We start from the raw sequence: 16,793 nt of genomic DNA on the forward strand, positions 1-16,793 counted from the left end.
GAAGAACTTGCCATGCAAATCAGAAGCCTCCGTGCCCTTTGGGCAGCACGGTAGCATTGTGGATAGCACAATTGTTTCACAGCTCCAGGGTCCCAGGTTCGATTCCGGCTTGGGTCACTGTCTGTGCAGAGTCTGCACATCCTCCCCGTGTGTGCGTGGGTTTCCTCCGGGTGCTCCGGTTTCCTCCCACAGTCCAAAGATGTGCAGGTTAGGTGGATTGGCCATGATAAATTGCCCTTAGTGTCCAAAATTGCCCTTAGTGTTGGGTGGGGTTACTGGGTTATTGGGATAGGGTGGAGGTGTTGAACTTGGGTAGGGTGTTCTTTCCAAGAGCCGGTGCAGACTCGATGGGCCGAATGGCCTCCTTCTGCACTGTAAATTCTATGTATCTATGTAAACACAAGGATGTGAGTAGGCTATTCAGCCCTTCAAGGCCATTCCACTATTCCATTAGCTCATGGCTGATCTAATTTACTCAATTTACCATAAACCCCATTTACCACCTGTGCTGTATATCCCTTGGTGTCATTATGTAACAATAATCTTTTAATCTACACCTTGAATGTTTCACTTGACCCATATTCATAGTCATTTGGGACAGATGGTTCCAGATTTCTGATTTCAATCCGGAATGTCCAGGCTCCAGTTTTAGGATTATGCCACATGAACCCAGTCTAGGAAGTGAATCTTACTGGAATAGCTAGCCTGGATAATAAGAGTGGTCCGACTCTGCTGAGGTGTTGCCACAGATCAAATAGCGACTATCATGATTCAATGCCAAGATTTACCCACTAAGTATTTTTTTTAAATTTAGAGTATCCAATTCATTTTTTTTCCAAGTAAGTGGAATTTAGCGTGGCCAATCCACCTGCCCTGCACATCTTTGGGTTGTGGGGGCGAAAACCACTCAAACACGGGGAGAATGTGCAAACTCCACACGGACAGTGACCCAGAGCCAGCATCGAACCTGCGACCTTAGCGCTGTAAGGCAGCAGGGCTAACTCACTGTGCCACCGTGCTGCCCTCACACTAAGTAAGTATGGTCACTCGGTTGAGGTATCTGAAGCCAGTCAAACCCTGTAAAACCATATTGTTTGTGATCCCAGCTGATGTTAGTGCTGGACAGTCAGGTCCCAGGTGAACAGAGTCGTAGGACTGCAACTTTTAACAAAAGCACATAATATTTATTAAACAAGATGAAAATAGTTGTAATACACAGCTTCTTCACCTCAGCTGTACCTTTGCAAATATACACAGATTTGTAAGAATAGCACAAGTTCCAAAATCTTATTTTCTAATGTTTCCAATAAGCCCACAGTCCATGTCAATCAATGGGTGAAATGTAGTCAGACCCCCCCCACCTCGTCCCCACACTGTGAGCCAACTGGTTTTACTGTCATTCTGGCTTTCACACGAGGATTCTCAAACTCCATTCTCAAGCTTTAGAATCTTCTGCCACACAGCAGGCGAGATTTTTCAGCCCTTCCCGCCAGCGGGATGTTCCAATCCCGCCGAAGCTGAACACTCCCTCGCGGTGGGTTCTCCAGTGGTGCAGGCAGCGAGCATCGCAAATGGCCATTGACTTCGATGGGACCAGAATGTACCGCTGGCGGCCAATGGTGAGCCATCTCCGCCGCCTAAAACCCGCTGCAAGGGGGGGGGGGGGCCGGAAAGTTCCACTAACACTTTCTCTCTGATGTGTTCACCAAAGATCCACATCCAGGAATTCAACCTCTCCTTTCAGTATTCCTCAGCCCTGGATCACCAAGTGCACTCAAGCTTCCACGCAATCTGCCAGGTACCCAACCACGCCATCAGAACATCACTGCTTCACAGGCTGCATTGCGGTGTCACTGGACATCACGGATCTCTGGCTTATCACTGATCGACTTCTCCATGTCTGTACATGGCAGCCCCTGTCTTTAACTGGCACTCTCTCTCCATGGCCCTTTCTTTAATTTCAGTGAACAATACCGCTTGTTCAGATTTTACTTCTTTGTTCCTTTGACTTCAGTATTCCTGGGTCTCCTATTTCATTCCCTGAGTTCTGGAACTTTCAATTCTTTAACTTCTGGGGCTTGCTTTCTGCCCCTTTATTGTCCTGCCTGTACTGGCAGCTTCTGTGAAAACCTCTTGCTTCTTGGATACCCAGTCCCAGACCGACTAAGCACTTCTGCTTTTCAGTGTGAACCTCTGGTTGCTAGGTAACAGCTTAGCTTTTTAAGCCTGCAATTGCTTTTAGGTCGTAAAGTCTCAGTTTCAGTGCAGGCAAAGTTTAAAGTGAATCTAAGCTTCAGACGTGTAGGCACCTTTGTTTAACATGAAGCGAAACTGAAGTTTTAACCCTTTCTTACCACGCAACTACAGAAACGCAAATTAAGCTTAAACCTAAAACCAAGGGTGGGATTTACTGACCATCCCGCCGCGTAGTTTTCGGTGGTGGAGGCGGCCCGCCAGCAGGATTTGGCAACCCGTGCTGCAGTGTGGGACCGGAATATCCCGCTGGCATGAAGAGCCAATATCTTATTTCTACCACACACAGAACAAGTGTATATTATTTAAATTATTTCTATTTGCTAACACTCTACAACATGAGTCAGCCCCTTCAAACCATATAATTGAAAGAAACAGTTCATTGGAAACATTTACTAATCTGAGATGTTTAAAAGTTTCAATCTAAAAACTTGTTTCAGTTGATCATAGTTCGTCACTGCACAATTACTGATAATGTCAAAAAGAACCATCACAACACTGCCAGATATCTGAGGTATTCCATCTTCAAATCTGGATGAAAGAAACATGAAGTCTTGGAGTTATTTGAAACGGTTGAGCTTTGAGGGCGTTGAGTTTGAAATAACTGGCATTTTTTACCAATCCTGATTCGATTTCTGCTTGACAAACCTCAACGACACATAGTAGAGAATCAGGAATCCAAAACATATGGCTATTAGGATGAGGTAGCACATGTACAGTGGTTCCGAGTCCATATCCATAGACTGAATTATCTATAAAATCAGATTATAAAAGGGAGAAAAAATTTGTTAGATGTCATTCAGTCAAGTTTGCATTTTGCATCTAGCATATTGTGATCCCATGTATGTGACACAGAACCACACCGCCATCTTTCTCATTTGTTGGGTAATTACTAAGTTGGCTCCTTTGGAATCCATTTGAGTTAGCTGTACAATAAGATTAAATTAGGTCTAGATTACAGGAATTTGTTCTAATGTAGCACCTTTAATTTAGTTAATCATTCCTAATTTGACACGCTGACACAATTTACTCTTTAGATTGCTATTTCTCTCTAATCTTTTCAAAATCCATGTTCACTCAGCAATAACGGTCAATGAGAAGCAATTAAAGAAGGTTTGAGAACTCCAATTTTATTTAACGTATAAGTTAACTTTTAAAAACAAGTAGAGGAACAATGTGGCATCTTATGAGGTTTAAAATGTATGGTCTAGACATTGAGGTTATACAGCATCAAAAGGACATAATGTGCTTGAATTTATTAAAATGATGTAAAAGACGACTCATAATATCAACCACATCCCATTCAGCATCCCTACTTCATCTACCTCAGCAGATAAACCTTAAATATAGTTGCAGAGACCAGAAGGCCCAATGGACAATCTTTGCTTTGGGTTTAATTATCTGATCGCAGGATGGCACTGGGGAGCACTACAATTAGTCAGTAATCCCGATTAAAAAGATCTTCCTCAGTCTTCCTTTCCCTCTTCAATTACAGATTTCTACAGCATTAGTTTGGTTCTACCTAACCACCACTTAAAACAATAAATGTTTACAGCACAGAAGAAGACTGTTCGGCCAATTTTATCTCTGCTGACCCTTTGGTGGAACAATCCACTTTGCATTAAACTACATCGGCCTAATTGACTAACTCATAATTGAGTTCACCGATCTCTCATAGATCGATATATGTATCCACCCAGCTGATTCTATTACACCCATTCTTCTCCTTGCCCAACAAGTCAAACCTGCCTATCACCCTCGCCCTTCGCCCACAACTCTTTCCAGTTTCGCTCCCATCTGAGTTAATCTCATCCATGAGACCATCCTTGACACCATTCCAAGTAAACTGCGAGCCTGCTAAACACCCTCCTTACTCCCCAGTGAGCTGACTTTATAAATAGATTCTGCTCCTCACCCCTCTCTGCCTTTGCAAAATCACTGTCATCAACATCTCCTCAAATAAATTAACCCTCAGTCTCTCTTTTCTTGCAAACTATCACCCAATCTTCAACCCGCCTACCCCCTTCAACGACCTTAGATATGTCATTGCTTCCCAGATCTGTGTCCATTTCTTCCGCAATGCTTTGTTTGAATCTCTCCAATCAGTCATCTACCCATACATTGCTCCAAAACAGTGTCAATCAGTCACAAACAATATTTCTGTGAGTGTGATCATTTTGAAACAAAATAAATTTAGAGTGCCCAATTCATTTTTTCCAATTAAGGGGCAATTTAGCGTGGCCAATCCACCTCGCCTTGTGGGGGTGAAACAAAACCACTATGCCACTGCCTCCCCCGAATGATTAAACAGAAACAGTGGTTCCCTTCAAACTTTAGTTGTGTTTGGAGAGTGTCGCATCAGAGAGATTATTATAACTTGGGGATGGGAGGAACAGCTAGCCATAGCCTGCCAGCAGTGTTCACAGCTCTGTGATGAGCTGAACTAACAGTACTGCACTCCACTGGACTCAAACCCTTTTTTTACCGACAATTTGGTTCCATAGAGTCCTATGTTATCCATGTTATCCTACAACACAGAAACAGGATATTTCATCTTCAAGTGTTTTTCTTCCCCATATGAACCTCCTGAACCCACAGTCTTGCTCCTGATTCACAGCATCAAACCCTTCTCTGTCTCAAACAACTATCTTCGTGCCTTTGGGAAAATGGTTTGGGAAAAGGGAATATAGCACTTTCTATCTTCACCTTTTTGTAATTTTCTGAAATGACACACCCTTATTCCTGTCTTGCTGACGACCGAGTGTTATATCCGGATCTCTTCATAATCGTTAAGAACTCTATTATAACCTGAACTGCAGTTTAACTAAGACCTTGGGCGAGTTCAACATTACCTCTTTCATTTTGTACTGTGTGATTCTAGATAAAAAAGCAGGTTCTTTTTGCCTTTTCACAGCCTCATCTATATGCAGTATCGGTAACTTATGTATTTGAACTCCAAAGTCTTTATGCTCTGCTTAAAATCTTGGTATATTTCCAAAGTATATTAGTTCACATTTTCTTCACTGATTTGCAACTGTCGCCTCGCAAACTATTTCCCATCCTGCAGACTTTTACATTCCTTAGCATAATTTGCCATGCATTCCCCCCAAAAAATTGATAATGCTCCCTTGACTGCTGTGTCCAAACAATGTACAAAGATCAGAGCAACTACAGTTCAGAACTCTGCAAACTACTCACCAGAATTGTTTCAGTATAAGAAAGTTCCTTCAACCTTTATCCTTCATTTTCTATTCCCAGCTGTCTAGCCCTGTAACCACATTGTTCTTAATTCTTTATGCTATGGTCTTTGCCATAAGTCTTTTTAAGTCATATCTGATGAAATGCAAATGTTAAGAAACCTCTAATATTATGGGCATGATTTAACAGCCTTGCCATGCCAGAATGGTGTTGGGCCGAGGCTATTGAATCTTGCAAGAGGCCTCTCGCGAGATTTGTGACGCTGGAAACACCTTGCCAGATTTAACGGAGTCTCGCGAGGTGACACGATCTGGATCTCGCCGTCAGTGGGCATGATCCAGGTCAGCATATTTAAATGATCCGGGACCTAATGACCATGCCTGGCTGCCGTTTACTACTGACTTCCACAAACATGGATCAGTTGTAATGGCACCTGTGGGGATCTCCCAGGCCATTAGAGACTCCCAAGTGGTCAGGGAAGGGTAGCATCCTGGCACTCCCTCTGTCACCTGGGCACTGCCAGGGTACCCAGGTAGCACTGCCAGGCTGGCAGGGGCAGTGCCAGGATGCCAGGGTAACAGTGACAGGGTGCCCAGGTACAATGTTGGCACTGCCAGGGATCTGGCCCGGGGGGGCCTTACCAGGTGGGGGGGGGGGGGGGGGGGGGGCTGAGGGTGCGTTCCTGGGGGACTCCCTGATGTTGGATGGGAGAAGGGGAGTCGGAAGGGGACAGCTGAAAGGGAGGGGGTGGTGAAAGATACAGGTAAGCCAGATAAAATGTCACCCCGATCTGCGAGGAGCTAAGCTCGCCAGCAGGAAATGACTAAGTGCAGCCTTGGCAGAGAGAAACTCCCCGATGCCAAAAAACCCGGCAAAGTGCCTTTAAATTGCGAGATGGTTTCGGAGCTGTAGCTGCCGCGCCCAAAACCGGACATAGATTTTTTTTCCGGTTAAATGGCGCCCTGTATTCCTCATTATAATTAGCAATAGTTTTGCTTGTCTCAAAATGATTTCAGCATTGGTCTTACTTACATCTGTGCCCTTGACCGGAATGGTAACATTCCCTATCATAACAGAGTAAGGATGTCCTGTGAATTGAACCTGTATCAGGCCTTCAAAACCCCATCGGAGGAAGGATATTTTGGAAAACCAGGAAGCGACTGTGATTAAACAAACAAACAAAGGAGTTAATTTTCTAATTCAAGATCTTTTTCTTTCTTCCTTCCCTCGTCATCCTTCCGCTTGTTCAACCCAAACTGAGATCTTAAAAAGTTGCAGCAAGGCCTTTTTTGTTTGTAACATATAAAATAACATTTACAAAGTCAAAATGTACAAACTGGTTGTTCCATGTGAACAATCCTTGAACTTGTGGAAGTTCGGACACTCATCTAGTTGTGTAAACCAGCAATGGGCCAGGGCAATATTTTTGACATGTGCTGCTGTTTCAAAAACAATCTCATTCGTTAAGTTTCAACATTTTTCCACCGGGTAAAAGAGAAGTTGGGGCACAGACATCTATGTAACAACTCAATAAATTATTGACATCACATACACATACTGTATTACACAAGTATAAGAAATCTATCTTGCCGGTTGCAAACTATTATAAACTTAGCATTTTAGCAGGTACTTAAACAAAGAATTGTAAAATATACATCACAGAATCAGGCCATTTGGCACAATGGTCAATGCTGGTGTTCATACTCCAAATGAATCTCCTATTCCATCTACCTCATCTCAGCCTTTCTGCATATCTGTCTATTGCTTCTTCTCTGGTGTATTCATTTAGTTTCCTTTTAGACTTGCATGTTCCGCACACTGAATCCAACAGCTCTGCAAAAACATGCATCTGACTGGTCGGGTTTGCGATATAAAAATCACCACACCTTCCGGCTCTTTCTGGGCCATTAACAAGCTTCTCAAGGAGCTGAACAGGCTATAGATTAGAGGCAAGTGGGTTCCTGACTTCTCCCACCCAGCCCTTGCTTTGAAAATTCTCTGTTTCCTGGTGGTGGTAGGACACTAACATACTATTCGCAAAGAGTGCCTGCTACCCTTACTGCCCCTTTGTCATTAAAAATTCTAGCCACGGAAATTCTCTTTATTGAATTTTCCCGTAAATCATCCCTAGTTTTGGATTCTCCCAAAAGTGGAAACGTTTTCCCCACACCCACCCTGTCCAACTCATTCATAATTTTGAAACAATCTATCATGGGCCTCTCTCAGTCTTCTCTATTCTAAAGAGAAAAGCCCAAACCTATTCAATCTTTCCCAGTGGCTTTGATTTCTCATTTCTGGTACCATCTGTCAAAACCTTTTTTTGGGGGGAACATTCTCTAATGCTTGTATGTACTTTTAATAGTATGAAGACGAGGGCAGACCCTGCCCAAGATCCTATATAAGTTTAACATAACTTCACGACTTCTGAATTTTAAACCCTGAGAAATAAATGTCAGGGATTTGTCAGCAATTTTAATTGCTTTGCTCGCCTGCAGTGCTGCTTTTAATGATTTGTTCACCTGTATCCTGAGATTTCCTTGGCTTTTCTATTCCATTCAGTTTCTTGCTGCAGGTGATGTTTCAATATCCCTACCAAAGTGCACTATCTCACATTTTCTATGTTCAAAGTTACCTGGACTACTTAATTGCCCAGTCTGCAGGTTTTCTAATGTCTTCTTGTACATATTGCATTTTCCATCACTGTTAGTTATGCTCTCTGGTTCAGTATCATCTGTAAAATGTGACAAGACTAGTTATTCCAAAATCCAAACCACTAAATCCAAGGGGCACAGTGGTTAGCACTGCTGCTTCACAGCTCCAGGGACCCGGGTTCATTTCCGCCCTTGGGTGACTGTGTGGAGTTTGCACTTTCTCCCCATGTTTGCATGGGTTCCCTCCCACAGTCCAAAAATGTGCAGGTTAGGTGGATTGGCCGTGATAAATTGCCCATTAGTGTCCAAAAGGGTAGGTGGGATTACTGGGATAGGGTGAGGGCATGGGAGTAAGTGGGGTACTCTTTCCAAGGGCTGGTGCAGACTCGATGGGCCGAATGGCCTCCTTCTGCACTGTAAATTCTATGAGTCTATAATATAAATTATGAATAACAATTGTCTTGGCACTGATCCTTGTGGATTGTCACTTTCTAATTTGATCCAATCTGAATAACTAGCCTTTATACCTACTCCGTTTTTTAAAAAGCAATTTCCTTTCCATTCAGCTTTTTGTCCCCACACTCAACATGCCCTAACCTGTGTCATGAAGCGACCTTGTGAAAGGCCTTTTGATAATCGACATATGTGACATCTATTGCATTATCCTTGTCTGCTCTTTCTGTTACTTCTTCAAATAATTCTATCTGGTCAGTTAATCATTATATAGTCTTTCAGAATCTACACAATGATGCATTGTATTTTCCGTCTTTCGATACTCTTGCATCACTTCTTTTATAATGGGTTCCAGACTCCTTCCTATCACAGATATCAAGCTGACTGGTAGGCCTCTAATTCCGAGGTTTTGTTCAATTTCCCTTTTTGTACACCAGGACACCATTAGCTGTCTGCCTGTCCTCCGGCACAACCTCTGATATGGAACTTTTGTGTATAAATCCGATCCGGTGTCACTTGGCAGTGACTACCATCAGTAATCTTATCAAGATTGTCAGAGGTTTGGACTGTATTGTGGTGTCTTGAAGTCGTTGCTTACAAAGCATTCTATAGGTGAAGACAGTATAATTGAGTTTTCACTCATTTCTCTGGCCTTTGCCAGCAGGAACCTGTGAAATCATACTGAATATCAATTGGTAGAATACTCTTTATGTAGTTGATATCTGATGACATCCTGATTGAAAGACTGACAATTGTAACATAATTGTGGCAAGCTTATCAAATGGTAATATGCAGTCAATTCCTGGAATGAAGCAATTTTTTATTATAGGTAAAGCATGATTGAAGTATTCTCTCACTGACAAAGAAAAATCCACGGCAGAAAAACAAATTTTTATCTCCGCAAGTGTCATCTTGCAGAGTCTGTCACAATTGTGGAAAATGAGAAAAGTCACTTGATAAAATGTGAAGCCATCACTGGAGAAAAAGGGTTCAATCATTTTCAAGATTTGAACAAGAGGAATATAGCTTTATTGTTATGCTGAGGCAAACTTAATTTTGTGTTTTCTTTATCCTCCTGAGGGCTAAAAAAAAGGTTCCATTACTCTATCCTTAAGAGCGTTAAATAAAAAACTTCTTCAATGCTGACCTTAGTAAAATGAGCTCTAAAAAAGAAAAATTTCAAATAAAAATAGAAAATGGACAACTTGCTGTTTACCTCGGAACAAGAAGACAAGTTTATTTGAAGGATCTCACCTAAAACGGATCTGCCTTTCTCTTTCACACTCATCAATCTGCAAAGTATGTGTAATTTTCTATTCTTTTGTACATTTCTTTTTTTTAAAATACATTTGGAGCACCCAATTATTTTTTTTTTCAATTAAGCGGCAATTCAGCGTGACCAATCCACCTAGCCTACACATCTTTGGGTTGTGGGGGTGAAACCCAAACAGACACGGGGAGAATGTGCAAACTCCACACGGACAGTGACCCAGGGCCGGGATCGAACCTGGGACCCCGGCACCATGAGGCAGCAGTGCTAACCACTGCGCCACCGTGCTGCCGTAAGTAAGCGAAATATAATGGATCGACATATTGGAGTTTATTGAGTGAAGGTCAGAATATATCTAATGGAAAATTGTGAGGTGCATCATGCAGGAACCTGTGCTCATATTAAGAGTTATAATACCACACTCACATAAGAAATCACTCACATAGCATTAAAAACTGAATTTAAACATGCTTACCTGTCCACATATTTTTTAGACTAATAACAAAGCCTCCTGTTAAGTAGAACATTGTAAAAAAGACATTTCCTATTAAAGAAGATAACTGCAGTGTTGGTAGTAATGCTGAGACCCACAGCGCCATTACTCTGCTGCAATAAACCACCAGCCACACTAGCAGAAAGTTCAGGAGGAAGGGACTGGCTGCCGGCTTGAGAGCTGCTATCCAGTAGATTGGCACACCATAGATTATTACAAAAGCACAGTGTTCTGGGAGTTCCCCCAAAAGCTGTGGGGTAGAAAGAAAATGTCAACTGGTTATTAACAAATTGAGATTACAAATTAAGTGTAGTGAATATTGCCCATCACATTTTGACATTTTGATATGTGGCAGCTTGTTTTTGGTCTCCTTGGAAATACTGCCCAGCACTTCTGTGTGGTGTTGTGCCCTGGCGTAAGATTAATGGAAAACTTGGCGAGACAGCTTAACTGGAAAATCTACCTCGCTTTTTATAACGCTCTCCGTTATACCACTATCTATTTTTAAATGAAAATCGTTTATTGTCACGAGTAGGCTTCAAATGAAGTTACTGTGAAAAGCCCCTAGTCGCCACATTCCAGCGCCTGTTCGGGGAGGCTGTTATGGGAATCAAACCATGCTGCTGGCTTGCCTTAGTCTGCTTTCAAAGCCAGTGATTTAGCCCAGTGAGCTAAACAGCCCCTGGTGCACAGTGTCCACATCTGAATGGTTACTGGTGAATTTTAGACAAACTCAAAAGAATGATTTGTTTTTAGGAGTTTTTCCGCAGATTCAGATGCGTGAACAATGCGGGGAAGCACAAGATTGCATCTCAGTGAAGTTTAACGGGGAATGTTAGAATAAGGTGACAAAATCTCTGGGAACAGTGAGAGCCTCATAAGGCATCTCAACCCATTATCAGCCTTTGCATAGGCTGATGAGCAATGGACGAAAAGAACAAAGGGAAGCAAACCTAAGGTTCAGTTTAGAATCTGCAGGAAGGTAACGGGGCAACCAGCAGCCAGTTTATTGGCTACTACTACAGGGGTGATGCAATATGAAGTTGCTGTGAGGAGGGATGTTAGCTATCTCACTCAATGGGGCCTCAGGAAAGAACATCATAGATCATAGAATTTAGATCATACAATTTACAGTGCAGAAGGAGGCCATTCAGCCCATCGAGTCTGCACCGGCTCTTGGAAAGAGTACCCTACCCTCAGGTTGAACAATCTCAGGACATCTCAAAGTGTTTTACAACCAACTGTAAACTTTTGAAGTGAAGTTACTGTTGTAATCTAAGAAACACAACAACCAGTTTACATACAAGAAGATTCTGCAAACAGCACTGAAATAAATGACCACATCTTCTGTCTCTCAATGTTCGTTGTAAGATAAACATTTGAGCAGAACTGGCAGAACTTCCTTGTCCTTTTACAAATTGTGTTCTCGGATCTTTCACATATACCTGAGAGGACGGCCATTCAACATCTCATCTGAAACAGCACCTCTGCCAGTGTATCACTGCCTTAGTACTGCAGTGCAGTGTCAGCTTAAAGTATCTGCCACAGTCTCTGGAATAGGACATGAACCAGAACTTTCTTACTCAAAGGCAAATGCTACCATTGAATCAAGGCTGTCAGCCCCATTTGCAGCAATCAAAAGCTTGGTGATGAGATTAGTCTTGGTTTGCCTTAGCAAAGAGCCAGCACAGGCATTATGAAATGAATGGCCTCTTACTATGCTGCAACCTTTAGTGGTTCAATGGCTTGTCTCCTATGGGCCTTATTGCTTAAGCAAAGTAAAAGAAGTGAAAAGTTTCAATTGTTGAGATGTCTTGCACATGGAACACTTTGTTACAGGATATAAGTGAACGGGAAGGCTGGGGATTCCCTTAGTCACCTTGCAAGCATAGGTACCATCCATAATACCGGAATGGATTTTCGGTTCAATGGTAACAGTCCCATCTTTGACCCAGAAGGCGCGGGAATTGAACCCTGCTCCAGACATTCCCAGCGAGTAGAGATCAAAGCTCGAGCTTTGAATTCTGGGTTAATGGTCAATGGAATACTCATACCTTGTGGGTGGGGCTGCCCCTCCCTCCTCTTGTATGAATCCAAAAAACCCTCCCACCATATAGGGCTAAGATCTGCTAAAAAATAGTTATGGCATTCATGTTGTAGCCTGTTAAGACTGTTAATCATCCTGTGAATCTTTTCACAATTTCAACCTGGCCTCCAAAGCAAGAGTGTGAAGATACAAAAATAACATTAAAATTGGCATTAAGAACACACTCATAAAAATATTTACATTAAATATGACTCTCTTGTATAAACCAAACCTTTCACAGAGGTGGCGTTATTTCTTTAAAATATTTTATTTTCATAATTTTAATGTAGATTTCTTTCACTCTGAGATTTATTGTATTTCTACTTCTTCACTGTCAGCAAAGCGAAAAATAAAATTACCTTAGCAAAAAAATAAGGAGTAATAGAATACATCCCATCCTCTAACTCGTGGTACAGCATCGCCCTTTCTGAATGACCTAGGGGAAGATCATCGTGTTCAGTTCAAAAGAAGTTAACAACCTGAGAGGTCTTGACTGTATACCAGTACTCTCTTCAAAAGAAAGAAAAAATATTACCAACCACCTTTCATAACCCAGGGAGGACCAAAGCACTTTACAGCCAATTTAGGACCTTTGAATTGTACTCACTGTTGTATTGTAGGAAAAGCACAACTAGGTTCCACATTAACGACAGATAATCTACTTTCACTAATGTTTGGTGAAGGATAAATGTTGGTCACAGCACCAAGGTGAACTTTGTGCTCTTCTTTGATTTTGTACCAGGGACTCTTTTATGCCACCTCAGAGACGAGATAGTGCCTCAGATTTAGAAAGTTTAGTCTATAGCCAGAAAGAGGATACTTGTCCCATTGTGTCTGCACCATTCAGAATATGAGCCACTTGGCCTAATCACATTTGTTAACATTTAAGAAAATGAATTTTGAGAATCCAATTTTTTTTTCCCAATTAAGGGGCAATTTAGCGTGGCCAATTCACCTACCCTGCGCATCTTTTTTGGGTTGCGGGGGTGAGACCCACGCAGACACAGGCAGAATGTGTCCCCCTTTTAAAAAAATAATCATAATTATTGTCACAAGTAGCATTAACATTAACACCGCAATGAAATTACTGTGACAAAACCCCTAGTCACCACACTCCGGCGCCTGTTCAGGTAAACAGTAGAATTCAGAATGTCCAATTCACCTAACAGCATGTCTTTCAGGACTTGTGGGAGGAAACCGGAGCAACTGGAGGAAACCCACACAGACACAGGGAGAACGTGCAGATTCCAGAAATTGTTCCATTCATGGCAGTTGTTTTGTTATGCTCTTGATGTAGCATAAGCTGCTTCCTTGATGTGTACTCCGATAAAGGAAGGTTCAGACTTGGAGATAGCTTTAGCACATTTATTAAACTGTTAACAATTCTCCTACTTGGATTTGACTCTCCTGTTAATCCTGCTATAGCTACTCAGACTGACGAACCAGTCTGCTACAATCCAGGTGGTGGGTGTGATGTGTTTCAAATCAACCCTGTGTACACACTGAGAGTCTCCACTGGAAAGTGGAAGATCATGTGTGCTGTGTCCTTTTATATGGGTTGGTGTAATGCCCTCCTGTGGTAGTGTCACCTCTGTGTGTCGTGAATGCACATTGGTCGTGTCCTATCTTACTGACCTATTGGCTGAATGTCTATGTGTCATGTCTCTGGTGCTCCCTCTAGTGTCTAGCTAGTCTAAGTGTATTTACATTAACCCCTTGTGTACTTACAGTGATGCATATCACCACATCCCCCTTTTTTACGTGTTACATATTTTCGGTAGAGTGTTAAAAAAAATTGAACAAAAACAGGTAGGTAAGTGATGCTATGTACAAGTTATGATAACAGTGATCATTAAACAATAGGTCCAAATCATATGCATGAGTCCAAAATTCATTAATTATTGTGGTCGAGTGTCTTTCTTGTTGGGTTGGTGAGTTGGTAATGTTGATGGTGGCATGTCCTTGTGAACGCCATCAGTGTCCCTGTGCGTAAGGAACCAAGAAGTGGTCAAATCACTTTGTTGTCTGATTTGGAGTCTTTTTTTCTTTTGATGCTTGTGGTAGCGATGTATGCAATCTGTGCCGTCCTGCCATGGCATGTCATTGTACCCAGCTGAGCAGTAACAGTGTCCCTCATGGGCAGAGTTGTACCATGTCGTACCTGTTGTAGTTCCATTGGTGTCGATTTTGTCGCGCTTGTTGTCGACGTTGTTGCCTTTGGTACGCTTCTGGATGTTGTTTTTGATGTTGTTGTTGTGTTGGTTGGTGTTGTCATGTTTGCTGCGCTCAAGGACCACACTCTGTGGATAATATGCGTCCTTCACACAGTTACTCGTGTCAGCGTGCTTTGTGGCATCTTCTGTTTCCTTGAGCGTGCCGTCACTGAGTTCACGGCGCTCCCCATCTGGAGTCATGTCTGGCTTACTTGAGTCAGCTTTGGCTCGTCGATTCTCCCCGTCTGGAGTCTGGCCTGTTTCACCTGAGTCAGTTTTGGCTTGTCGATGCTCCCCGTCTGGAGCCCTTTCTGGTTTACCTGTGTCAGCTGAGGTTTCTTGATGCTTCCCGTCCGGAGTCATTTCAGGTTCACTTAAATCGTCTGACGTCTCTTGATGCTCCCCGTCCGGAGTCAAAACATTCAGGAATGCATTTGCTTGTGGAGAGGCTCGGGCGAATGAGGTCTGAAGTAACGTGGTGTCACCGGAGTCACCAGTAGTCTCACTGTGCTTGTCAAGTGCCTCTGTACACACTAGCTGAGATCTGTCACGTTGCACATCTTGTATGGGAAGTGGGATGCCGTCGCCACTTGTCTCACATACAGTGGGTAGAGCCTCAGTGTCTGCTTGTCATTCACTTGAGCTGGGTAGACTGTCAGAGTCTTCTTCTTGTTCACTGGAGCATGTTAGACTGTCATAGTCTTCTTGCTGTTCACTGGAGCGTGGTAGACTGTCATAGTCTTCTTGCTGTTCACTGGAGCGTGGTAGACTGCCATAGTCTTCTTGCTGTTCACTGGAGCGTGGTAGACTGTCATAGTCTTCCTGTTGTTCACTTGAGCGTGGCAGACTTGCATTGTCTGCTGCTGGTTGCTCAGAGGAGGTTGCTACACCCTTATGGTCTTGTCCATGCAAGGACAGCGCTCTGGAGTCTTGCATTCCTTCTATCGTGGGGGCAGTCCACGAGGTCGCTGTGGAGGCTTGCGTCACTCGAGTCACTTCTTGTTCATGCAAGGATTGCACTCTGGAGTCTTGCAGTTCTTCTATCGTGGAGTCTGTCCACGAGCTCGATGCAGAGGCTTGTGTCCCTGGAGTCACTTTCTGTGTGGAGACGTGCAGTTGTCTCACTGTGGAGTCTTTCATCGCTTTCTGTGTGGAGGCTGGGACCCTTTGTGGTGTGTGGACCACTCTCTGTGTGGAGGCTGGGACCCTTTGTGGTGCATGGACCACTCTCTGTGTGGCAGCAGGCCGCTCTCTGTGGGCTTGTACCGCTCTTTGTCTCTTGGTGTCAGGCCGCAACATAATCCTGCACTCACGAGTCGGGATGTCATGTATGCTGGGCTGAAGATTCCCCAATCCGAAGAACTCGTCGTTGGGGTCTTCAATGTACAACACGTCTAGTTGCGGTTCGGATTTGGTACTGGGGTAGCCACCTCCCAAGGTGAAATCTTCGTCTGAGTCATTGTCTTCCAAGACCATATCATCACGTTTTGTGTCAGAGCTAGCATTGGGCTCGCGATGTCCAAAGAAGAATTCAAGGTCTGAGTCATAGTCTTCAAGGACTGTATCATCTCTTTGGGCAGTGCTAACTGCTTGTTGCAGGGTTCTGCGGAGGTTACTTTCAGCTACTGCTTGAATTTCAGGCATTGTGCTGTCGTTCCAGGTGAAAGAATTGGGTTTTACGGCTTTAAATTATTTTTCTCCATGTTTTGGGACATTTCCCCTTTAAGTGGGCGTGGTCCAGGGCCTCTGACGTCAAGACGTGTGTGACGTAGGTCATAGGAAGTGACTGGGCATGTGCAGATCGCTGTTCCTTTACTTGGGGCCTTTTTCTCAACTGCGCATGTACGGCTCCTTTTCCAAGATGGCCACCAATCAAAACTGCAGATTTCTGCAATGGAAAGCCTACCTTCGCCTCATGGTGAGTTTTGGTGTCTCTTTTACTATTTGTTTTTGTTTGTTCCTCACATAATTCTTGGAATTTGTCCAGGACTGCCTGGAAATCGCTCTTGTTTTGCCCCTTTGAGTACTTGAAGGTCTGGAAGATTTTAGCTGCTTCTGGACCCGTGATGGTAAGTAGATGCTTTATTTTCTCTGCATCCGCCACACCATCTAAGTCAGACGCTACCAGGTAGATCTCGAATCTCTGCCTGAACCAACGCCAGTTTTCACTGAGATT

The 16,793-nt window shown here is 43.2% G+C and overlaps 1 protein-coding gene across 3 annotated transcripts in view; it reads right to left on the reverse strand.

Moving 5' to 3' along the window:
* Nucleotides 1-1,162: 1,162 nt before the first annotated feature.
* The window catches only part of abcg8 (ATP-binding cassette, sub-family G (WHITE), member 8), an 80,250-nt gene continuing 64,619 nt past the window's right edge, over nt 1,163-16,793 (reverse strand). For 2 of the 3 annotated variants that reach the window (XM_038813586.1, XM_038813567.1), the window contains exons 10-14: nt 12,764-12,840; nt 10,301-10,568; nt 8,084-8,182; nt 6,484-6,611; nt 1,163-3,005 (exon numbers count right to left, since the gene is read on the reverse strand). In XM_038813586.1, the coding sequence (XP_038669514.1) occupies nt 2,868-3,005; nt 6,484-6,611; nt 8,084-8,182; nt 10,301-10,568; nt 12,764-12,840 (710 nt within the window). In that variant the 3' untranslated portion in view covers nt 1,163-2,867. The remainder of the gene's footprint in view (nt 3,006-6,483; nt 6,612-8,083; nt 8,183-10,300; nt 10,569-12,763; nt 12,841-16,793) is intronic. The other variant, XM_038813576.1, reaches the window with a different exon arrangement.

This window comes from Scyliorhinus canicula, chromosome 1 (assembly GCF_902713615.1).
Source record: "Scyliorhinus canicula chromosome 1, sScyCan1.1, whole genome shotgun sequence".
Taxonomy (NCBI): Eukaryota; Metazoa; Chordata; class Chondrichthyes; order Carcharhiniformes; family Scyliorhinidae; genus Scyliorhinus; species Scyliorhinus canicula.